General features: G+C 44.0%; 1 protein-coding gene across 5 annotated transcripts in view; it reads right to left on the minus strand.

The window, feature by feature from the left end:
* Nucleotides 1–25,423, minus strand: part of LOC135397179 (striatin-3-like) — a 28,337-nt gene extending 2,914 nt beyond the window's left edge. Inside the window, exons 1-19 of one of the 5 annotated variants that reach the window (XM_064628573.1) lie at nucleotides 25,130–25,423; nucleotides 15,634–15,737; nucleotides 13,713–13,795; nucleotides 13,511–13,589; nucleotides 11,830–12,018; nucleotides 11,017–11,145; nucleotides 10,858–10,933; nucleotides 10,397–10,526; nucleotides 7,433–7,501; nucleotides 4,744–4,965; nucleotides 3,314–3,432; nucleotides 3,186–3,244; nucleotides 2,859–2,975; nucleotides 2,176–2,223; nucleotides 1,972–2,093; nucleotides 1,731–1,898; nucleotides 1,504–1,644; nucleotides 591–701; nucleotides 445–531 (exon numbers count right to left, since the gene is read on the minus strand). In XM_064628573.1, the coding sequence (XP_064484643.1) occupies nucleotides 445–531; nucleotides 591–701; nucleotides 1,504–1,644; nucleotides 1,731–1,898; nucleotides 1,972–2,093; nucleotides 2,176–2,223; nucleotides 2,859–2,975; nucleotides 3,186–3,244; nucleotides 3,314–3,432; nucleotides 4,744–4,965; nucleotides 7,433–7,501; nucleotides 10,397–10,526; nucleotides 10,858–10,933; nucleotides 11,017–11,145; nucleotides 11,830–12,018; nucleotides 13,511–13,589; nucleotides 13,713–13,795; nucleotides 15,634–15,737; nucleotides 25,130–25,339 (2,263 nt within the window). In that variant the 5' untranslated portion in view covers nucleotides 25,340–25,423. Of the gene's footprint in view, nucleotides 1–444; nucleotides 532–590; nucleotides 702–1,503; nucleotides 1,645–1,730; nucleotides 1,899–1,971; nucleotides 2,094–2,175; nucleotides 2,224–2,858; nucleotides 2,976–3,185; nucleotides 3,245–3,313; nucleotides 3,433–4,743; nucleotides 4,966–7,432; nucleotides 7,502–8,068; nucleotides 8,201–10,396; nucleotides 10,527–10,857; nucleotides 10,934–11,016; nucleotides 11,146–11,829; nucleotides 12,019–13,510; nucleotides 13,590–13,712; nucleotides 13,796–14,321; nucleotides 14,480–15,633; nucleotides 15,738–25,129 lie in introns of those variants that run through there. The other 4 variants (XM_064628577.1, XM_064628574.1, XM_064628575.1 and 1 more) reach the window with 4 other exon arrangements.
* Between the last annotated feature and the right edge of the window lie 445 nt (nucleotides 25,424–25,868).

Here is a 25,868-nt window from a genome sequence, read left to right on the forward strand (position 1 = left end):
AATGAGGCGAAGCCCACTTGCAGTATGGATACCGATAGAGATAACCTCGCTTCAGTACTATTAGAAAAATATTTGAAAATTTCGAACAGCGAAAATAGGTTGCAAATAGCATTTGAATAGCATCACATATTCGATTCGTATTGGAAATTTCGAATATTCACACAGCTCTGTCTTGGGACTTTTCCCTCCCGTTTTACCTATTTCCCCATTTTTACAGCTTTTCACAGAAAACTTGCTGACGGACGCGACGTAACACACAGAAAATGAGATAGACAACCTCGCATGTTCACATATGATGTATATGATGATATATATGATTTGAGATGATGATATGACAGATATGATGATATATATGATATGAGACGATATGATATATATGATGTTCACAAAAAAAAAAAAAAACGACTTTTTCCTCAAATTTTCAAGAAAAAAAAAAAAACTCACTTCCTGACAGGAGGTACAGGCCGTTGGGATCAATTGCCAGGCTGGTTACAGCATCCAGGTGGGCTACCATGGAATGCACCATTTTACCTGCGGAGGCGAAAACTGACATGACACCAAAACTTGGCATCACTGCGGCAATCTCGTACCCGTGTTGTTGTCGAAGAAGCGAATGTGACGGTCCTCGTGCGCCGTCACGGTCAACGGCAACGTTGGATGGCTCACCACGCAGTTGATCTGCTTGCTCAGGGCACTCGCATCTGACACGAAAATTTTGCGGATTACTCAACTTGAACAGCGACGCTTTGCAGAACAGTCGCGTCACACACGTTACACATTTCACCTTTTGACGTAGAATTTATCGTCTCGCGGATCATTTATGTGACTGAATCCTACGAAATTTTATGTAACATTTCGCCATTACAGTTTCATGTAAAGTTGAATTAATGACTGTAATATAATTTAAAAAATTGAAAACAACTGAAGCAAGAACCTTGCAGTCCACTCCCACGACATACTAGATTATAGTGACCATGTCATAATCGGCAAATCCTACGTAAGAGCCCACCCGCACTATCCGCTAGGGGCGCTACGCATCAAATTTGAACTTTCAATGTGCAGAAGCAGACGTACGACCATAGCAGACGACGGCAACATTCCCCGTGAAAGCTCGTAGAATGATGATAATAAGCAGTCTACAACTTTAGCAAGAACGCATATTTTCCTTCGCCATGTGCCCAGGTTTTCGTTTAATTCGAACCCCCGTTTATTTCAAAATATTTTCCCCGTCCAGATGACTTCGAATTAACGAGGTTCTACTGTACAGCAATTAAGGAAGCAATAAACAGGCCAATGAGTAGCGCCACCGCTAGCCTCCAAATGCGGCACTGGGATGGGTGTGCGAGCGAGGTGCAAACACACATTGAAGTATTACTTGTACATTATATATTTATAATGCTCTAGAAGAGTTAAAACTTAGTGAGAGGACTCGTATATCCACCCCAACGGAGCACCCCTAAAATATCATTTTTCTCGCAAGACAGAACTTCTTGACATACAAACCCGGATTCTGATCGCTATCCAATCGCAGCACTGGCTTCCCAGTCTCGAGATCGAACAGCACGCAGTGAGACGACGTGTAGGCCACCGTCATTTGGGTCGGATCTGAACGGACAAAGTCCACGGAAGTCGGGATGCCATCACCTGCAACGAGACGTGTTCAACGCCGGGGGGGCCGCACCAGAGGAGAAAGAGGAGGGGGGGGGGGGGCAAACACGGCCGCCACTTACTGGACTCGGACGTGTAGGTGTGTAGGAGGGGGACCTTGCTGAGGGGCGCCCAGAGCCGAACCGTGGCATCACCCGCACACGACAACAGCTGGAGCTTGGCGGCGTGCATCGACAGGCTCCACACTGCATCCGTGTGACCCTTTAGCGTTGCTGACAGCACCCCGGGCTCTGAGAGGTTATCACATAAAGCTCTAATGACGTCTGCAAAATATACTGCATGAACATGCGAAGTGAAACAGACCAAAGGCGTCGTAAGGATCGATGGTAGAGCTGGGCACGTTCCAGCACCGAATCGTGTGGTCCAGTCCTCCGCTGAAGCACTGCTCCCCCGTTGCAGACATTGCCAGGCACAACACGGGACCCCTGCGCGGGATCGCGGTACAGAGCCGTCATCATCATCGTCACCACCATCGTCATCAACCATTCCTCATAACGAGCAACTTACACGTGACCTCTAAATGTGTAAACCGGTTCTACATCCAGGGCTGTGGTCCTGAAAGGTGACAAAAATTTCTGTAGTCTCTCCCGGGGATTTCGTAGCGTACATAACCGATAAAACATGGTAGTGCATAGGTAAGGAGTGACTTTTTTGGGTTAAATGCCTTTCTCAGATTCGGGGGGTAAAAATCGGGCACTATTTTTAAATCTGTAATTCGGGGAGAAATCGGGGGATAACTGAACCTTCGGGTGTTATCGGGTGTTTTTGTTTCCCCTCTTGTCTATTAAGTCATTTCCTAATCTCTTTTTTTTTTTTCTTTTCTTTTGCGGGATCGTGACCTCCCAGCGGTAATCCCCGAAGGCACAGACAGTGTTGACACACATGGGTGTATTGCTGGGAACGTAAGTGACCCATTCTTACATGCGTTACACGTGACGACTTCTGTTCGTCTTCAGTGGAAACGTCACTTCAGTATTTCATAGTGACCAGAATTCGGAGAGAAATCGGGTTTAACCCGAATTGGTCGGGAGTCAGTTCGGGGAGGCAATAACTGGGCGGAATCGGGTTTAACCCGAAAAAGTCACTCCCTATGCATAGGTAAGGCTGTGTCCGCACAGCGGAACAATGGAGGTTTGGCCAGAAAAGAGAGAGAGAAAGACAGAAGGGTGTTGTGGCATGTGGTCCCTTACTTCTTCGCAGGTACGGTCTTTTGTAAATTCCACAGCTTCAAGGTATGGTCCTCGGAGGCTGTAATGAGCACGGGCTCCACCGGATGAAATGCCAATGCCCGAACACTATCGAAGTGGCTGCGGAGAAGTGACCCCCCCCAGTGAACGATGACATTTTATCGACGTCAATGATTTACTGACATGCAGGCTCGACCCATTTCTATTTTTTTCTGCATCACCGCTAAGGAACAGATCAACGTCCCATCGCGATTAACTGGACGTTAAGAGTTTCACACATTTGGATTGTAAAACGGAGGATTAAGATGCGTTTAGAAACGACCTGCTTACCTTCGTAGAGTGTACTTGGCATTCCATGTTTTCCTAAATGATTCCTTTGTTGCAGAAATCTAGTGAAAAATAAAGTTTTTTAAAAAAAGTTTTATCAATCAGGTCCGCCTGACAAAAGCTGGGCTTACGTCGTAGCCTGATTCTGCCTCGTTGTTGACTGTAAGGCCTGCCAACTCCCCGAGACCCAGGGCAGCGTCGATGTTGTCCTCATCCACTCCTGGGCCTCCCATCAGTGGACGTCGGGAGCCTGGAACGATAACGCCGAGGCTGTCATCTACGGTTGTTCTCGATTTTAGCGCATGCATCGTCAGCAACCAGATGTTCAACTTGATTGTACGGATTGCCAATGCACAAACACGATGAAAAACGAAGACCCCCCATTTGAGAACAGTTAGTTCGCAGAATCCGAAAAAAAGATTCTCCAGAAGAATCTGAATTAACAAAAGTCTGTCCCTTTAATGCGTCCCAGATACGACCCGCAACACAGAGGTTAATACCCTGGTCTTGTCCTCCCAAATTTGACTTGTATTCTTGCATGCCACACTTAAGCTCATAAAATCAATACAGACTATCAGTGCTGGGAAGAAAGGACAACACGCGCGCATGTGTTGTGTTATCCACTTATTCCAGCACTGCTTTTAACATGCTTTCAAAACAAGCTCATGTTCCAACATGCCATTATGTTCACGGCAGGGGCGGGCAGTAGTAGTAATACTTTGTATTGTAATACCATATCCGTAATACTTTTGAGCATTCGTATCATGAATTGCAATACTCGTTCTCTAAATGTGTTTATATCTGTATTAAAGAACACAAAACACACACTGAAGTACTATTACATGTACATTATATTTATTTATATTTATATATATATTTATAATACTCTAGAAGGTGTACAACTTAGTGAAAGGTGCCAAGTCCAACCTGCAGAGCGTCACTGGCGCAGTTCTTCGCTACAATTTTCCGAGGCCAGTGTCCCACAATTGTTTGGTCACAAAAAAAGGCACCTACCATTCTCCTAAGCTAAAACGTGACCGGAGAATGATTGATTGATGATTGATTGATTGATACACAATACACAAATAGTGTGAGTCTCTGCTTTTGCCTTTTCAAAGACCAAGTTGCGTGTCTATGTATTCTTAGTATTGCAAGCATGATGCACAGACGTATTAGCATTGTAAGAGCTCAGAATCAATGTATTAGCATTACAATACTTATTTTTGGCAAGTATTTGTATTACAATACAAAATATTGGAATTCCTGCCCACCACCTGTTCGTGGAAGCGGTAATTCAGAGGAGTTCATACCCTTCCCCCCCCGTTCAAGCCACAAACAACAACAACTTCCTTGACGAAAACCAGAGACTGGGAAACAGACGACACAACAAAAAGTCTCAAACACAGCTTGTGTCGTCTGTTTTTTGTCTCTTTCCCAGTCTCGGGTTTTCGTCATGGATCTTAGCCACCAGCTCGCTTGCTTTTTAACCATTTTATCTGTAACAACTTCCTGCGGCACCTCGAGCCACCCAATCGACCGATCTGACCAATCAGAAACCTACCGCCGTCGTCTGCTTCTGCACCGTCCAGATAGTTATCGAGCGCAAGACGGCGCACCACAATCGCAGGAGCTGGGCCACCGTTCCAGCTATCCACGGAGTCTCCTTCGGAAGGAGCGTTCCCAGTGGCGTGTTCAGCCTTGGGAGCGTTGGGAGATTCCTCCGTGGCGCCCGGAGGGGTCGACAGAGAGGCCAGCATGGCTTGCAAGGCTGACCGCTTGGGTCCTGAAGCAGCAGCCAGTGTGCAGGCAGGCAGGCAAGGGGACAGGAAGGTGGTGGTGATGGTGGTCATGCATGGGAGAGGGGGGGGCCAAACAATGTCATAGAGCGGTGTTTTCTTGCATGCAGGGGGTTATAATTTATATCTCAGCAGCGGCATTATGAGTCACGGGCTTGCTGTAGCTCCCTGCATGTTCCATTACGTTCAAAGAAAGTGATAGTTCCTAGCAAGGACATCGTGTCCTTGCCTGTTCATTCCCTGCTATGTCTGCTAGTTCCTGTTGGGCTCATTTGTGTGTAAGGAATTCAGAGATAAACTTTGCAGCTGTTTCCATACTTTGTGCACTCTTCATGTACTTTCTGGTAGTGTACTTCTACAGTAGAACGTTAGCACGTAGAAACCGATGAGGGTCGGATTATTCGACTCATCCTAGTTTCTTAATGACCGCCCAAATACTGCATAAAATGCAGAAACAATTCGAAGTGTATGTTTCACTCCCTGTACTTTCTGTTGTGCTTTATCGAACTCCCATTCCTTGAACGGAGAAGGGGGGAAAAAAAATTGCACCAATCAATCCTAATACATAATCTTTTTAACATGCATTGATTTCCTTTTGCAGCTCAACCCTGACTAACCAAGAGTAGTTTAAGTAGCAGACCAGCCAGTTAACAACAGCGTCATGCAATGTGCGACCCGATAAACGGCATACGAGTGATAAGCATTAAATCATCGCGCTAAGCACAAACACTTCATGCACGCGTTGATGAAGAGCAACATACTCTCCGCAAACTTATACACAGCATCTTGCTTGCACAGTTCACTTTACGCCAGTCAAAACAGTCGACTCTAATTTCAGAAAAATGAGTCACAATGCTAAAAACAAGTACGATAAATGACACATATGCAACAATGAACTGAGCATGCAGTCAAGAAGGAAATGCAGGACAGGAGTTGAAGCAACTCAGGTGAAGTTTGGAAAGGAAAGAGACCTACTGGCAGGAGAAAAAAAACAAAAAAAAAAAAAAAGGCGGAACACAATTTGCCTCAGAATAAAAGTACTTTTATTTAACTCCTATCAATCAATTCTATTCCGATTCAGCCAACTGTCGTGCGTGAATGAGGTTTCTGCTTGAGACCAATTACCGTATTTACTCGCGTAATTTGCGCCATCGCATAATTTGCGCACCCCCACTTTTTCACTAAAAAAGTTGTGAAAATAAAAACTCGCATAATTTGCGCACCCCTACTTTCGTGCGCAACAGAGGTCGTTCCCCTCTGACGCTCTCGCGTCGCGGGGCGCATGCTGCTCCTTCTTTCGAAAAAGGAGGGAGATCCTCACAACGAATTCCCTACATCATGTTGCGTAATGCATCCCATTGCGTAATCCATCTTTTAACAGATTTTGCACATTTTTCAAGTCAGCTTGTTAATGCCTCGCGTAATTTGCGCACCCCCAACCTTCGCGTCATTTTTCGGTAAAAAAAGTGCGCAAATTATGCGAGTAAATACGGTAATTTCAGCGCAGATTTCTATGCTCAAATGTGGAGCCGGAGGAAAGAACAACCACCGATTGCCTGCGAAAGTATGTTCGCATACTTTTCGCGAATTTTCAATCGTGATATTCTTTCCTTTGTTTTGTACAGTATATCGTCTCATTCCATCTTATAACTTATGTGCTGCGCGTAATCTATGTATTGTAGTTTTGTTGCTGATATTTCATTGCGTGTACTGCGCGGTATACTTGTCTGTAAATATGTAAGTACGTATGCGTGTCATGTAGTTTTGTTGCTGATGTTTCATCGCGTGTACTGCGCGGTATATTTGTCTGTAAATATGTAAGTACGTATGCCTGTTATGTTTGTAATGTACATCTGTTTGTGTCCCACTGTATATGTATTATATATATGTCTGTACATAATTATTTGTGCGTTTATGTCTGTATTGTATCCACTGTGAGTTATGTGTATTGTGTGCGCCAACACCAAGGCCTTAGCGGCCGTTCTTGGGCACTAATAAAAATTATTATTATTATTATTCACCAGAACGTCTCTCCGACAGCTCAGCATCAACCAGGCTTCCCTGACACTCTCCTGAATGCTCCCGCTGAACGTCGATCGCCAGTGGTTGATGGTGTGTGAGCCACACTACAAACCCTCGAGAGCAGTTACAAACAAGTGGCGCCACATCGTGGACGTTGTGAACATTACAGACTCAGTTTCGGTTTCGTTTTCAGCTTTTCCTCGAGGTAGCAGTTCATGAAACAAGCTCTGCAGAAATGGGTCTGAGTTGACCTTTTTTTTTTTGCCCCCCCCTGACATGTCATTGCATCCCTGCAACGCACCCCTGTTGAAAATGTGCGGTACTCCGTCTCAAGCAGATATACGCATATCATTAAAACACAAGTAACGACCCTGAAGGTGTTCCGATAAGATGTTTATTTTCGTTCTCAATGTGAGGATTCGTCAGACGTACCCTGTTGCTGATCTTGCTGCCTCAAGACCAGCCAGAAGGAGCGGAAAAGCGGTGAAATTGCGAGACGAGCTACGAGGACAGGAAAGTTCAGCATGAAACAAAAGCTTTCCGCAGCAACCATCATCACGCTCGTTTCTGCTTTACTTCTTCACCCATCCGCGTCACCCAACAGCACGCACAGCGTGGGCGCCGACGTTATTTTCCGCGACTCTCGAGCTTCTCTCGCGTGTTCGGAGATCAAATTTGGAAATACACAGGCAGCTTCATCTCCGTAACTTCAACAGGCCATTAATCTAAGTACACCTTCATGTACGGCAACACGTTCCGAAGTAATGCCGTCAGTCTAAAAAAAAATTCAGTCGTAGCACCCCGCCCTTTTTTCACGCCGTAAGGAAAGAGTTGATTTCTGGCAGTCACCTCGCTCCTTCGTCTGCCAAGGAACTCACGGCTTCGGCAACAATTTTGCAGATTAGACGAGACAAGGTGCAATCATGCCAAGAGTATACAAGTGTACAGGCAAGAGTGCTTTTGGCAAGACAGAAGCAGAGCGTAAGGAAGAGAGCACAGGGGAAGAGCAAGGGGGAGAGACTCCGGGCGCCTTGGGAGAGAGGGGGAGAGGGGGGGGGTGGAACTTACTCTGGGATGCACCCTTGTGTTTGGGCTTGCGCTCTGCGCGGTACTGCTCCACCATCTGGGAAATCTCTCGAGGGCGCCAATCTCCTTCCACGTCGTCATCGTCCTCGTCGGACCCTCCCTCTGAGCTGCCCTCTGTTGCCATCGACAACCCCACAAATGAAACAAGCGTTCGCAAGTGCAAAGTGTACAGGTAGTGATGTCACGAACTGTTCGCGTACCGGAAACCCGCAAGTTAGTGCAGTTCCATGGATCTCTAGCTCCGATCGCCGTGCACAACCTAAGAACAGCCTATTTTGCGCCCCAGCCTACTCACACACACCCACAAACGCGTTTTGGAGTAGCCAGTTTTGCATGGGTCGGGACTAACCTCTCCATATTTTTCTTTCATATCATCCATCAATCCATCCAATTCAATTCAAATTCACATCATATCAATTCAAATTCATATAAATTCAAATCAATTCAATTCAAATCAAATCAATTCATATCATATCAATTCATATCATATCATATCAATTCATATCATATCATATCAATTCATATCATATCAATTCATATCATATCATATCAATTCATATCATATCAATTCATATCATATCAATTCATATCATATCAATTCATATCATATCAATCCAATCCAATCCAATCCAATCCAATCCCTCACCTACGCGTGTTCCTACTGGCTGCAATAGCCTACCGCGTCACGCTACGCTGCGACGTGCACTGCACCAACACCGAAGCTCGTGGTGGCGCTGTGGTAGAATAAAAAAGTAAAGGGGCTGTTGTGGCTTCCGCTACTCGGAGAGAAACTTCAAAACATTTTTCCCAGTTATTTCGATAGAGTTTCAAAATTTCCTAAACGTTTCCCCCAATTTGAGCCTCAGCATGTTCGTGACAACACTAAATACAAGTACACCCAATGACAGCAGACGAGACAGATACGACCCACACCAAAAAACAGAGTTCCCAGAGAAAAACGTGACCTGGATTGGATACCAGGAACTACACTCTGCTAACTTTCTCGATGCTGGCGTAATCTTTACCAACAAAGCGTGCAGCAAGCTTTACCGTAGAGAGGTGGCTCGCACAATTTTCTTGCCACGAGCAGCGTATGTCCTAATATATGGGACCACTGCTTCACTTTTCTATGACTTGACCGCCACAATTTCTTTATAGTCATTATAAGCCATTGCAATCAACACTGTGCGACGGCAGCTTGACAACATAGTTATGGCATCAGGGTAACCCATCGACAACGAGCCTGTTCACCTTACTACTGACACCATTTTCGCATGACAACCAACTGTGCTTATGATTTGTTCCAGTTGCTCCTGTCATAAAATTATTATTAGGGGTGCGCGAATATTCGAATTGTCGAATTCGAATCGCGTATCAAACGCTCGAACTATTCGATTCGCGAATCGAATATCCAATATTCGATTTTTCGACTATTCCACGAGTATCGACGACACAACCCGAAAGTGGGCTTCACCTGATGCTTCCGTGCATGAGGTGAAGCCTGCTTTTAAGAAATTGCTCTTGCTGCAGGACCAACATGGGCGGGACGGTGTTTCATTTAAGATAACGTTATCCAAAGTTCGTTTTGTAGACATCGTCTGTGGAAGGGGTGGCACCCCTCCCAACATGCAGTTTAGCAGTGCCGACGAGGGACTTTGATTTGATGTCTGTGAGGTTGCCTAAAAAGTTAGGACTCTCAAATAATGACTCCAGCCCACGAACAAGAAGGTTGCCTTAAAGATGTCCTTTAAGTCTAAAATTTCAGCAGCGCAACTTCCTAGGGCGAGTGCAAAGAAACTAAAGGGTGTTCGTGGCAAAGCTGAGGCAGGATGCCAATTCGTTTGTTTCACATATGGCCTGTGGTTATCCGAAACAATTACAGCCTCATCCGTATAACATGCTACTGCCTGACATAAAATTTTGAAGGCTCACCTGAAAAGCAGGAACCACTCTCACGTAAAATTAAAGAGTAGGGGCTTTAAACAGAAGAATTGCGTGTCTGACTTGTGACAGTTAATGCCAGAAAAATTATGCTAAAACCATGGGCTACAAAATGGAAACTTTTAGCGCGAAGGTCACATATTGTAAATTTTGCACGAATATTCGATATTCGATTCGGTATTTTTTCCCTCATTCGATTCGATATTTGATTCGACTTAAAGTATTCGGGTTCGCACACCCCTAATTATTATCATTATTATTATTCTTTTCCTGCTGAGGATGATGAGGAAGATTATGCAAGAGCGGACACCTGCACTCAACCGAAGGACTCCATATTTCTGTGAAAGACAACAGCCTACTTTCGCTCACCCCAATTTGATCCGTCACCCTGGTTGCGCACTTCCCTGCTTCCTTCCCCAGAGTCCGGGCCGAGGTAGTCAAACTCCGTCAGGACGTTTTCCGTGTCTGCCTCCCCCAGCTCGTCCCCTGACCCCATTGTCTGAAAAGAGAAATTCGATATAGGACGTGTCATTACGATACAATTTTTGCTGGAATGCAAAAAAAAAAACTGTCCAAGAAAACGAATCGCCGTATTCGCATCTCTCGGACATTTTACAAACAGTGTGAACAAGGTATAAGCTAACAAATCCATGGTCTGTCTTTTAACAAACTTTAAAGAATACTGAAGTATCATTTCAATTTCAATGCTTTTACATACAATGCTTCACAAAAGGAAAGAAAGAAGGTGATACCCACCTTCTTTCTTTCTTTTTTCTTTCCCTAAGGAAGGGAAGAAAGAAAAAAAAAAGAAGAAAGAAATCCAGACTCACTTTTGACTTAATCCTTCGGCTGTCCATCCTCTCTTCAGCTTCGTCGTCTGCCGATGTTGCGTCCTCCATTTCGTCGCTGTCGGGAGCGAGCAAGTGACATTGGCACATTGACATTTCACACGAAAAACTCCTCTCTCGTGACAGGAATGTTGTTCTCACCTAAAATTTTCGTCTTCGTCCTCCATGTCAACATTCTCCGTGGATAAAAAATCAAATGTTGCCAGTACGGAGGCCTCCGCGTCGAGTAACGTGTTTTCCGCGACGTTTGGCATCTTCTTGCCCGGAACTCTGGAAGCATGACGTGCTCACATTACAATTACACAATCAAGCTGGCAAATAGACAACAGCATTCACAATTACAAGTACAAAAAGGAAGAAAACCACAGCGTCGAGACGGGGATGCGCTAAGAGTTAGCCCCAAAACGGAATGTATTTCGGATACGTATAATTTGAACCTTCTCCTTTCATTTGTGTCGCAATCTTGATTTCTGACGAAGCTTGCCTCGCTTTGTTTTAGCACCTGACAATGCCGAAAAGGCTATGCTAATGTACACACATCCACTTTTGAACTTGTCAAAAGTCATGCACTCTTTGTGACACCATCATAACCTGCCTAGTAACGTTTTAGTTTTCTTAATCGAATACATTTTATACTATTTTAAAAGCATTTCCTAGCTTTCAGTCTCTTTTCGGACTACACAAATTCGAGCAGAAATAAAAATAAAATAACATAATAAGAAACAATATAGCATCACCACAAATAGTAGGACAACGGCAGTTACACTATTTAAAGTTAAATAGTAACTGCCCCAGTCCTACTATTTGTGGCGACACACAGTTATCTGCGCTCCGTCCGTCCGTCCGTCTGTCTGCGCTACTCGTCTACCATTCTACTTCTGCCCCCCTCACATTTGCCTCCAACTGTAAAGTTAAGTTACAAATTTTTTTATAATTCTCCTCCAGCATGCTTACCTCCTCTGCGTGTCGGAGGGTCTCTTGAGTTGCTGTTCCCCCGCCGTTCCGCCGCCATTGACCGTGACGTGGTGCTGCTTGTCGTCCAGGGCCCCTCCCGCATTTCCTCCGCTCAGTCCGAGGAGAGTGCGCACCCTCGCTGACCGCACGTCTAGGATTGTGTCTGTGTAGCCTATCTCTTGAAGGTATCTACAGCAATTCAACAGAGACCACCGTATATACTGGTTGCTGGCCAGCACAGGTTGAAATTCGCACAGTTTTTTTGGGGGGGGGGGGGGAAATACAGTGGACTCCCACTAAATGAAACTCGGTTAAACGGAAATTACGGATAAATGGAACAATAGGGTCACCTTCGGTTGGTTTCCTATACATGCAATGATAAAAATCTTCGGATAATTTGAAACAACCAGTTTTATGTAGTTCGGGTAAACGGAACAAAGTGGGGTACCGAGATGCCGCCGAACCTGGAAGATTACCATTCACGTCTGGCAACACGAGCGGAAGTCATAGCCAGTGCAATCCAACCCATCAGTCACTCACTCATACAATGTTAGGCTTAGCTCGCGTCCACGTGTCTTCATGGAGTCTGTCAAGACACAGCCACATGAAGGGGTTTTCGCTTGCGTCAATGTTGCGGATAATTTGGGAACATGATCGCGAGAGCAAATCAAAAGTAGAAACCGTGAAATTCGATATGCCAAGGTCAACGCTGTCGTCACAGCAGGCCGTGCATTGAAGGGTGATGTGGATGATGCTACATGATACTGACAGGTAATATCGGAAATCTGGACGCGGGAAGAGGATGCGCTGCTTACCCGGCAGAACAGAAAGATAAACCTCATTGTAGACGATTGAGATGTGCACGAAATTTTTCCAAGCCTCAGGCATGCAGGTATATTTTGTGAACAAATCGAAAAATGCGAAGAGAACAGCTGTTAATTTTTGTTGTTTTTTTTCCTTGCTACCTGCAGTTGATTATCTTGAAATAAAGTTGCATTTTGATGAAATCCGTGTACTTTGCTTAAATGAAAGTTCCGATGAAACAACGATGATGCAGAGGAAAATAATACACTCCAGCATACACAGATAGGGAGTGACTTTTTCGGGTTGAATGCCTTTCTCAGATTCGAGGGGTAAAAATCGGGCGCTATTCTTAATTTCTGTAATTCTGGACATTTTTATCATCTATTATTAGGGCCTGACTTTTTAGGGTTAAACCCGTATCTGCCCGATATTTACCCCCCGAACAAAATCTGTAAAATTCGGGTTTAACCCGAATCTACCCGAAAACATCCGGGTCGCGTGGCACACTCATAAGCGTGCATTAAAATAAAGTTTGATAACATTGCTAAACATTAGTTCCATGTTAAGACAAATTTTTATTAAACAAAAAAAATCACCCGAATACACCCGAATTCCTGACGACAGAATATGCCGTAACGGGATTTAACCCGAATACACCCGAATTTTCAAATGAAAAATATCACCCGATATTTACCCCCCGAATTTGGCCAAAAATAAAACCTGAAAAAGTCAGGCCCTATCTATTATATGTTACGTATAATTACATTATGTTACATTTCCGACCTGCCCCAATCGTAAATATCCAATCACACTTCCAAATGCTATGAAGCATTACCGAGAAAGCATACACACGAAAAAGAGGGTGGATGGAACTTACTGCCGTAATAATTGTCGTCCCTGCTTCCAAGAGACATTACTGTTGCTGGTGATTAACGTTTCCCCATCCATGGGCTCATCTGCACGCGGAAACGTGAGAGACAGAGAGGGAAGTATTGTGTAAGTAAATATCATTATAATCAATCAATCAAGATCAATCAATCAATCAATCAAATCAAGATCAAAGCAAACACTCCCGTTACCTTTGCTCATGTCGTCAAACACTGGTGCCTTTAACTCCGCAGGGTTTGGATCTGCTTCATACTTGAGCTTGTGCAGCTTTACCCTGCACGTGCAAGATTATTCGCAACGAGGATTTAACATTACATTCTTATCAACTCAACCCAACGATTTTACCCTCGATGTGACACTTCTGCACTCAACGCTTTAGTACCGTCCAGTACCACTCCCAATGTATGTTACAAACATGACAAAGCATCAAACAGACTGCATAGAAAGCCATCCTGATCAATATCAGGCCACCCTTGATTTACACATCCTAACCCGTAGACAATTCTCTCACTGTGTACTACTCACAAGGTATCACAGTAACAAACGCTTCCTTTGACATGCAAGACCAACTGCGCATAAAACAGGATAACATGTACAAACCAATCCGAGAGAGACGTTAGAGCCATTAACAGGGTAATTCTAGAGTTTGTGATTTTAAATTATAAACTAATACTAGTACTACAAAAATGAACGGAACCACACTATGTTACTCCTCTATCCTCAGCATAACATTGTGAGCACAAAACAAGTTTCGAAGATTCAATCGAATCCAGACTGACCAAACACAAAACCAATCCTACCCACGCTTCACATTACGCCGCCGCCAGGTACACTGCTCTTCCCCACAAACTAAAACATCACTCCTATCGAGCACCATCTCCACGGGGCAACACTCTTTAAGCTGCTCCTCCTTCCTTTCTACGCGACCTCCACCCACACCACCTCACGTGCGAGACGTGTTTACCCCCCGAGGGATAAACAAAAAGAATACATGGGAGCAAATTACGTGCTTGCACCGATTTGATGATGATGTCGGCGTCTCGCGGAGAGGAAGGAAGGAAGGAAGGAGGTCGTCTGTGCGTGACTAATCACCCTTCCTCCTCCCCGTCTCCCTTGTTATCGTCTCTCTCTCGCTTCTCCTTCATCGCAACGGACAACAGAAATAACGTTGTAGACCTTTAATAGTTTTCGCAGCAGGGAGAGAAGGTGCAATAAAACAGCGGTGGCAACTCCAAGACCAAGACCGAGGCGTAGCAGGTGCGGATAATGACCCGATGAGCTTGTCGAAAGGAGAGTTGGAAGAAATGTGCCACGTGAGCAATTTAAAAAAAAAAAAAAAAGCACGATAAGGAGCTGTATGAGTGCATTATGGAGCAACTGCTTCCTCTTTTCGTCCATCCGGAAATAAAGCTGGCTCGTGAATCACGACTGTTTTCAACGGAAACGGTGACGCGACTTTGTAGCTTAAAAATAAATAAATAAAGGACATCCTTCCATGTCAACTTGTTACGGACTTGCTCAATCCCATCGTGTACGGACGACAGTTAATTACAGTGGAAACAGTTGAATTACAGTGAACCATTACACGTTTATAACGTTACTGCTGAACCAGTGACTAATTAAACTGCAATTAATTAACAGATTATTGGGAAGAACCATGTCGGACATCTCACCACACGATGAAAACTGACCTAAAGCATATCTAGGTGCAGCAGCCCGTTGAGTTGCAGGCAGGTTTGAAAGACACACTTGCGCTCAAACGACATTTTACTATGTGCTACTGTATGCTCAAAATAAACTATTACAGAGAGCATTATATCATACAAAATTCGACCTGAATGGAGCACATCAAGACATGCAGCAGACGTGACCGTAAGCATTTGTACAGCGCTGGAGAAAAGTTTACGGAACGCGATTTCTGGCACATTCCTTCTTCAAGGTACCACTCTAGCAACAAATGGTACCGCACAGACTTACAAACAGGTGACTGGGTAACATAGGCACATGTCCGTAAGGAAGAGGAAGAAGGAACTTGAGGAAGAAACGCGCCGGAGCGTGCTTCGTAAACTTTTGTCAGCACTGTACTGCATTTGGGACAGAAGGGCATCTCACCTTTCTTGTTTCAGTGCAAACTCTAACATCTTTATCCTTCTTATTAAGTCATTCTTGAGGTTCTCTTGTCCTTTTCTCTCCCCCTGGAGAAATGCTATCCTTGCCTGCACAACACAATACAATACAATGTTAGCCACCTTGTATTTATTTACACTTTCAAGCGAAATGAGGTCAAGCACAAAAGCAAAACTATCAATGATGAGGTACCTGACCCTGTATGAATAAATAGGGTTTTTACTCCCTCCCAAATCAGTTTAGGACAAATTCGGTTTAAATCCGATTTCTCCCCGAATTCCAAGCATGTACTATAACATGTTATATGCCACACGAACGATATAGTAGCAATTTGTATGCATGCCTGACGTAAATACTATTTGAACGTAACAATAAAGTATGCGAGGCACATCTGATGTTACAAAATGTGATGCTCGTGACTTTAAATCGCGATATATACGTTTGACCAACATATGCAGTTTATCTGCGGGCAACTTGCTGGACTGGAAGCAAATCATAATAGCCCGATGGTACACAAATGAATAGCATAGATATAGAAATTGAAGAAAATATGGAATAGAAACAGAAGAAATTAAACACGAATGAAAAGTTGTACTCCAATATTTTATCAATTAATAATATAACTTTTGACATAAAGGAAGGAAGGCTCAGCACAATTTTTTAGATAACTACCGTCGTTCCTAGATGACTCCCACACCGCGACTGACACTTAACTGCGATTGTCTTGGCTCGTGATACTTGGCCAACTGAGCGTTGTTCAAGGCGCAACGATTTTGTGAAGTCTAATGTTTCGCTAGTTTTGAGAAAAAGAAATAGAAATACAATGAATGTACCCATATTATCGCTTCATATTAGAGATGGGACGGATACATATTCTTCCGAACCCAAACCCAAGGAATGTACTGCAAATCCACGAATCTTTCGAATCCTTTCTTTAAAAAAAAGTTTAAAGAGCCAGAAAAAAAAAAACAAAAAAACACTTCTCCTGAAAAGTGTTTTGAAGCAGAATATGATATCTTTCTTTAATGGAACACAAAATAAATAACAGTTCACAAGTAAATAACAGAGAAAACATACCCATATACTTCTCGTTAAGTGTAATTTATCTAACGTGTTGTTCATCGACTACAGGAAATACATAATTCTCGAAAGATTGCTTCCACAAAACTAAGAAACAACCAAAAGCAAAGCCATCTTACTTTTAAACTTGTAACATAAGAGTTCCTGCCTGAACTCTTTCAGTCCAGAGTAATGTAAATAAACAAACAAACAAGGAAACATCCGTCAGCCAATCAGGCTTTTGGCCAATCAGGTGTCTTAGTCATTGACAATGACGTCATTTGCGAATGACGTTCTTTTTCTTCGTGTAGCTCGATGCAATACAAATGAATGAGATTCAGTTTGCCGTGTGACAGGGCTTTTAGCTGGTTTCTAACCAAGTGGTCTGGCAACACCAGTGATCGGTAGGAGAACAGTTCAAATCGATGCAAGCACAGGGGCGATACGGCATGTCTAACCATCGCACTGAAACCAGTTCCTTCGCCGTTGCATAGTAATAATGTGCACGTTTATTAGAAACACAGCTTTGTTCACATTTGACACACCCTCTCCCCTCCCTCTTCCTTCTATTCATTCAGCTCCACCCTGATACGGAAGCGCTCGGACAGGATACCGGTTGTTCGGACACACAAAAATACCGCTGACCCCACCCACACCAAGGCAGGCCATTAGACACGCACACGTTAAAGGTCACCTCCCTGCGGAGGAGCTGCATTATGGATGCATCTTTATTCGCCTTCCTTCTGCGAAGCGAAAGGGTCGCATGATAGGTGAGCAACAGTGTGCTGATAATGAGGCAAATTGCGATGTTACCCGATTTTTTTTTTTGTTTTGTTTCTGTGACCTACGAATGGTCACGACGTTCGACGCAAGAACGGCATTGATCTTTACGCCCCTGAGTCTTATCTGTGTCATCTTTTGCTTTGGGATGCGGTATTTACGTGCAATGAAATGACATGTAATGAGGTTGTACAACAAAGTGTCTGTGCAGCATCCTAGGCAGCGGTATTCTCACGCACAAATGCTAGCATCTCATGGCCAACGGAAGAGGGGAGATGCTTTGCGATGGAAGATGGCGACGAAGCAGTGACCATGTAAATACGGGTGCCATACATATACGAAATTTAACGAAAGCAATTTTCAATTTTTTGTGAGGAACAGAACTACATGTTACCCACTGAGACCACAAAACAAACGCAGCATGCATTTAGAGCACAACAGAAATATGGCACTCGTCAAAAAAAAAAGCCAGACAGCCGCGGGAGTTGCACCACGCACAACAAGAAACACGGTTGAAAAGAACATCAAGATCAAAACAGTAGAACCATCGAAGCAATCAGCCTCGCGTGAGGAGCGCCCCCTACCAGCGTTGCGCATGGACGCGTAAAAGCACGCGCGCGTCCGCGAGTACGCGCGGCCTTGACAGCAAAAACCAACCCACGCCATGCCCCCCCCCCCTCTCCCGCGAGACCTGCATTGTCGAACGAACCGATGATCATCCATCCCATTCCACAGCCCCGTCCCCATTCGACAAATACAAAAGCTAAGCACAAAACGACCGCGTACCGCGTGGGCTGGGACGGGTAAACCGATGGGAGAGCCCACTACCGTGCGATGATGTCAACACAGCGCCGGCACAAGCAGGGCTTCGTTCCAAACCAGCAAGAGAACTAAAGGCAAGCGAACCGGTCGATTTTCCAGCGAAAGAAACTGCCGCTGAGTAATGAAGAGAAAGCCCGTCGTCTCCAAACACTCCGCGGCGTGTCGGGAAAAGTTTACGTTGAAATTTGCCTGCGCGAACATTGCCGCCGTCTGCTAAATGAAGTACGGTTGCGAACCCGCCCAAGATTTTTTTTCATAGACGGCGCATGGAATTAGGGAGCTTGAGAGTGCCGTGAAATACGTTCTTCCAAGAATCGAGTTTTCTATCTCCCCCCCCCCCCCTTTATTTTCGCGGTTGATACTATATTTAAAAAAAATGCAAGTACTGTTTCAGAGCGTGGAGAGTCCTGCAGAGGGCAGGCGACAGCGCATTGTTAGCAGACGACACGCATTGTTTGCAGACGACATGGCCGCGGCGAAAAAAAAAAAAAAAGAAAGAAAGAAAACCAAATGTGTCAAACACCGCGTGCACCTGGATAGGAGAGTACAGTTCCCACTTTGTTACGCCAATTCATTTTCACGAGACGGCATGGGTGTCTATTTTGGGCAAGTGACGGACTCCCTTTACAGCCTGAGGTCCCCTTGATCGGACGCATATGCAAACGGCCCGCACGGACGGCGCACAGATGTTGTCTATAGTCTGTGCCCAGACGAGAGAGAGAGAAAATAATATCGCTTAGCACTTCACCCCATCTGATGGTGCGGTTGCGACGATGGGAGGAGAAGGGAGGTGACGTGATGTGAATGATGGGAAGTTAGATTTTACATACAAAAAAGAAAATAAAGAACAGCAGCGGTTACAGGTCACGAAAGAGTTAATTGTTTCGGAAAGCAAAGAAAGAGAAAAGGAGCGTGGGAGTATATACAAAGCAGACGGCACGTTAAAAAAAACAAAAAAAACAGGAAAGTAAGAAAACTTGGCCTTGAAAGGGAGCCTGCTCGAAGGGGAAAAAAATGAAAGAAGCAGAGCAAGCAGGGAGAGCAGACACTAAACAGCCAAGCTTCTAAATATATAAACCCCCGAGAGTAAGTGAGAGAGGTCCTTCGTGTCAAAAATACATACACATCTTCAAGGTCCACTTCGACAGAAAGAATGAACCTGTCAATGCGGGTTCACCTTCATAACTTTGTTTATATTTTTTTATTTTTTTTTAACAAACGCAGACGACAAAGCTCTTCTGCGAGCAAAAGCAGCAAACAACGAAAGTAGCAGCGAGCACAATTCTCACGGAAACAACCTCTTTCAATACTCTAATAAGTATTTCGTGGCTTGATTGATTCACTTGAAGTCTACTGGCACAAGGATCACAAAAAGATAAATACTTCGTTCTCAGGTCCTAATATACACACTGGTAATTAGAATGACTAATTACTCATTTCTAGTACTTACAGTCTGCACATTGTTTTAAGTATTCAAAAATGCATGCACCACGTACCCACCTATCAAACTGAGCCACTCTCTTACTCATTTCCGCATATTGCATACAACACATTAAGATGCACACAGGTTCACATACTTCTGTACTTTGATAATAGCACGAAGGCGAAGGTAACACACGTAGCTAACACGTATTTTCACTTTCATTTTGAAAAAAGGTACTTCAATACCCAACCCCCAACAGCGCCAACTGCTGTGCTAGTAGCAGTTACCAATCACCAGACTCTCTAATCCTGATTTCTAGATCCAAATTATGAGCCTCGGAAATGGGGGGCACAGGAACCTAAACACACAGGTACAACCAGGTTAATGCATCGTTCAGCAACCTGCGCTTTGTCTATTCTGGTGGCACGAAAAAAAAAGAAAGAAAAAGAAGCACGACAAGCAAGCACACTTGGACATGCGCCAGACGCGAGCCAGGCGTCACACTTTCTCAGAATTTGACAGCGCATCCAGCACTGACTCTGGCAACAGATGCAGTTACTAGGTGGAGCTTTAATTTCATGCAGCTACATAAACCCCCATTGCGCGAGGACTCGAAACCGACGTCAACGTTGCGCCACCCATGATTAAGACTCCCAGTTGTGACATCATTTCAACCAGTAACTAGTGTAGATATCGGAAGAGATCGATATAAACTCGCAAGGGTAACAAGGTGCAGTGGCACAGGTGCAAGGTTACGTTGCAGTAGAATTTGTGAATCACATGCAAAATAAATAAATAAATACAAATAAATACATAAAATAAATAAAATGTTGATTGAAAATTGGAAGGTGCAATGCAGCACATAAAAGGAGTATACAAACAAGCTGCTGTAAGTTGGATGAATGCAGCTAGAGCCACTAAATGCAGCATCTCCGAGTCTGAGGAAGAGTTGAAGTGGAAACCAGCAATAACACCTGAATTTCGACCAACACAGTCTAAGCTTTGGCTGCAGCCTTTAGAGGTTAAAGAGATTTTTTTTCTTCTTTATTATTATTATTTTTTTAATTTTTGTGCACGACTTGGTAGGAACCTCGCAGACATTACCACGTTTTTCTAGGCAGCGTACAAATGTGCATAACACAACAGGCACATCCAACAGCGTGATCTTGTTATGGAGCAAGCAACTACCGAGGAAGCAAAATGAAATGCCAGAGGGCCCGGAACTAAAGTACCTCAGAAACTGCATGTGGGTCTTCCGGAAGCCCCATAGTACTGAAGCCGTGGATTTGTGTCAGCCAATCAAAAGCCACAGGAAGAATACATACAACGTGAGGAACGACAAATGAGAGTGGTTGGAGACGTTTTACCGCATGCGAGCTTTAGCTTTGACGGCTTCAAATAGGGCTCGCATGCGGGACCATTAATATCGAGTACTATAAAATGAAGACAAAATTTTTGTTGGCATTGGCTGATACCAAGGGAAGTTACGTGATTCAATTAAAGAAATCTGATACGAGTGATCCAATTTACATCGTCCAATATGAGACAGCGATCTGTGGAATGCTGCTTTTTTGTTGTGTTCGCAGTGTTAGTTTCGATGCAAACACCAGTAAACATGAAGTACTGTCAGATATACTAACACGTATCTTATACCCCTGCTACACGGGAAGTTGAACACACACAGATTATTGCACTGATGATCTGTAAACTGTAAGCACTGTGTAAGCACCACAATATGCTAGAGTATGTGCATCCATTTCTAATTAATTGTTCTGGCTCACCATATAACTCTTTTGAACCATGAGGAAGCAAAATGTTCAGCCATGGCTGTTTGTTATAATATACAAGTTCAAAGTACACTTAACAAAATAAATAGCTCTGCCAAGTTTCCGCAAACTCATTCAGTAAGCTAATGTCATTTCTGCATAACGTCATACTTTTGTGTGTCAGGGAACAAAATGACATTCAATCTCCCGTGTAACAGAAGTACCAGCCGTGCCCTGGAAGAGGTCAGGAACCTGTCCCCCCACCCCCAACTAGAGAGGTTAATAAACTAATACATCTTACACACTTATTTGTCACTTCGGTGGAGCAGTAGGGTATTAAAAATAAGAATGCAAATTAAAAAATTGTCACTTGCACACTGGGACGAACAAAAACGTGATATTCCTATATATATATACAGTCAAACTCCTTTATAGCGAACACCTTTTTAACGAAAATACCACTACAGCAATTTTTTTTTTGCGGTCCCGCTGGAGCCTAAAGGTCCAATAGTGGACATCCTTTTGAACGAAAATACCTTTACTGCGAATTTTTTTTGCTGTCCCCTGAGCTTCGTTGTAAAGGAGTTTGACTGTATATGTATATAAATTGGGATATATGAAGAGCTCTGGCTATTTTTTTCCTTATATATATATATATATATATATATATATATATATATAAGCAGGAAAAATCAGAAGACGACAAAGAGCTTACAAGAAAACACAAAGGGGAGTTTATTAACACATATAGGGATACGGGTCGATGTTTCCGCAGTCAGCACTGCCTTGGAGTCCCGTCAAAGGCAGCGCTGACTGCCGAAACGTCGACCCCTATCCCTATATGTGTTAATAAACTCCCCTTTGTGTTTTCTTGTAAGCTCTTTGTCGTCTTCTGATTTTTCCTGCTTATTTCATTCTCGTGGTCAACCGCCCTCCTAAGCTTCTGATCTCTCTCTCTATATATATATATATATAATATATGCAACCCTTATAGCTGCAAGATAGCCGAAACAAAAAGACAGGCTGCTACGAAGCAGAGCTGTGAGGGACATCGAGTGCCCTCGACAAAGAAGCCTCCTTCTTTACAAATGAAAGAAATCTTTTCATCTCTGAGCTGCTCTAGCATCCCAATTTACACATGAGCTCTCCCTCGAAAGAACATTCCCCCTTGCCATTCAATCGACGCCTTTTGAGCCCCCCTCCCCCCTTTTTTTTCTGACGCCTTTTTCCCTTCTGCTTTAGAGCGTCTTCACACCTAACATACAATGGAATGTTGAGGGTACAATCATGTATAACTTGCATTGAAATACCTCCACCTTGAAGAACTTGTAACATTATGTCGGCAAATAAATAGGTAAGGGTTGTAACATTAAGTAAACAGATAATTAAGGGGAGAAAAAAAAATTTATGGATTTGACATACTATATTCTATATCCAGCCTATGAATTCATCGCAATGCTTGACATTAGTGTATATATTTACATATTTTTATGCGTATTATTTCGCTTTACGCATATTTCTTTGGGTAGCACGCTTCACTTTGATGTAGAACGGCTATTAGATGTGTGCACAAACAATGAAAAAAGAAAAAGGAACTAAGAACAGCTGCTACAAAACTAAAAAGAAAGGATCGTATTTTACTGAAGACTAAGCAAAGCTAAAAAACGCATAAATACTGTACAAGGCTAAATTAGTGTACCAATCTCATTATCATCTACGCATGTGTATGTAGACGCACATTCCTTATCTGTGCCTCGTGATGATGAGTGCCCCAGCAGAGGAGGGAAATGCTTTCTCGATCCTTTTTTACCGTTTCTTTTATCTTGTCCAAATGGGCATTCCCACATGCTGAATGCACAGGTTTGGAGCTGGCGTGTGCAGGCACAAGCATGGCCGCAAACGCTAGATCTTTTTCTGCCTTTACAATGCCTGGCTGGGATCCAGGTTTCTCTTAAGCATACTCAGTCAACAACTGTGAATGGGTACACACAGCTTTACATGTCACTTACAAGTGTTCTTTTATGTTTGCCCCTTTGAGGCATCAGTTTTCTGAGGCTGTTTCTTTTGACATAGGAGCATCGCAGTGTTTCCATCAGAATCGACAGAACTGTAATAGTGGGAACTGATAGGGTGGGTCAGTTTTCAGTCCAGAACGAGGTTGGATTTGCAATATTTCATTAAAACAGGTTGTTGTATTATGAAGGATACGATAGGTTCTCGAGAAAATGTGATGTCGACTGGCGAAAAGATTTGCTACAGACGTAATAAGCCTCGGTGAGTTTGACCTGCAGAAAGGCTTGCTTGAATGCAGGGACCTGCACTTTGTCCATTTTTATGGCGCACTGCGATAGATTGGTAGGGAATCCTTCCACTTTGACATACTTGTGTTTACATTTCTTGTCACCAAATCACTCCTGAACCTGGTTAAAATGCTGCCTCAAAATATACACCCGTCCCACGGTTGGGCTCATTAAAAAAAATTTAAACGAAAATTAAGTTGGCTTACAAATCGCCGTGGTGCCGAGCTTAATTACGAGGGCGCAATTTTACGTCCGATATTTGGAAACAGTTGTCACAATTCGGCAAAAGTAAAAAAAAATATATATAAAAGAAGACGTAAATGTCACAATCGAACAGGTCAAAATACGCGAAGCGTGACCATACAAAAGGAGTCCGTCAACGCTTCTGCATCGAGGAAACTGGCAGACGACGAAAGTAGAGACGCTATTAGCCGCGCCGCCCCATCATTTCCATTCTATCTTTCCTCGCCTATTCTATTTTACCAATGACACTTCGTACAAATTAGGTCGCCCACACTGGCAACCAGTTTTACTAGAGGAAGCACAGTCCCCCGTTCGAGAACGCGTGCATACATGAATGCAGCCAGATAATCTTAAAATCGATGCCAACACCGAGGTACGACTTTGAGGTGTACGCCTCAGAGGTTAATCGATAGTTTTCACCTACAAAGCAGACGACACGACGTTGCGGCACGAACTGACCGTAACCAATTGCCCACGCAGCACCGCACGAAACAGTAGCACTAGGCGTCCCTTTAAATTTTCGAGCACTCCAAAAGGGTTAGAGAAGCCTTTCAGAAACCAGAGCTGTCGATTTTTTTCTTAAAAACGCTCTCGCACAGGCACGGAGCGAAATGTGAAGGATTACATAAATGTCATCTGCCGTGTCGAGCACGTTGCCTCACGAAACAGCAGCTTTTCTTACCTAAATAGCAGAAGTATGTAACACTGATGTGATCCACAAAGAGGATGGCTCTGACACTTCCCGCACCTTCATCAAACATAGCACGATTACACTACGGAAGGGTGTGATCTATCTGTTTCACCCCAGAAGGCCTCAAAGCGGAGTTTCGAGCGAATCGGGCCGTTCCGTACGCTCTAATTCGGCAGTTTTCGCGTTATTTTAGGCTTAAGAGTGAATAAACCTGAACGCCATATTGCTTTTTAAGACCGCAAGAGCGCTGGCGTTTGAAGTACCGCTTTTCGTGGCCAAACTCGTGCTAACAAGCACCGAGCAGGGCCGTGCCGTCTGGTTGGCCACGACAAGCGTATGTAAAATTGTAAGCGGATAAAAGAGGCATCCTATGGAGTGTAAAACAGCCTGCACTCACTTGTAACTCGGCTCTCTCAACGTCCCATTGCGCTCTTTCCATCTCGAACCTTGCCCATTCATGCTGTATGAAGTGTAATATCCCGGGAATAGAATACTGTGGTCTTTGGTTTTGGTCCTCTTGGGTCATCTTACCACCCACACCAAGGGAGCCACTGGGAGGTCCCAGTTGACCTGTATGATTTTGTGTTGAAGGGCCCTCGTCCATCATTGCATGGTCGCCATTTACGTGAAGCAGTGGACCGACACTTGCATTCTGGGATACTTTCCTGAGACGTGACGTCAAACGAAGCTTCGGAAGGTTGCGGATAGGTGGCGACACTGCCGTTTAAGAGGCGAATTTGTTCTCATGCCCTCTCTCTGTTGTCGAATTTCTTCTCGTTTTCAGTCTTCAGCAACAAGCAGCAACGAGGCTTCAATAGAAAACGGAGGTTTTGTGTCACCGCAAACTAGCACTACATCATCATCATTCGATTACCTCACTCGGAAATGGGTTGACAACTAACACCGCGGCTATCCGCGGCCTTGTGCACCGGCGCGTTCCACGTGGCTCTGCTAATGTGCTTTGCATGTTTCATGCCTGGGCATGGGGAAAACTTCGGTTCAGTTTTGTACACTTTTTGCCTTGAAAGGGATTTTCACATTTGCAAGCCTAGAAACTTTGTACCGTGCAGTCAGGCCAACTGGTGGGGACAGCATGACGTACGACTACGACAACATAACAGAGAGCCGCCCCGCCC

Source organism: Ornithodoros turicata, chromosome 6 (genome assembly GCF_037126465.1).
Source record: "Ornithodoros turicata isolate Travis chromosome 6, ASM3712646v1, whole genome shotgun sequence".
NCBI classification, from domain to species: domain Eukaryota; kingdom Metazoa; phylum Arthropoda; class Arachnida; order Ixodida; family Argasidae; genus Ornithodoros; species Ornithodoros turicata.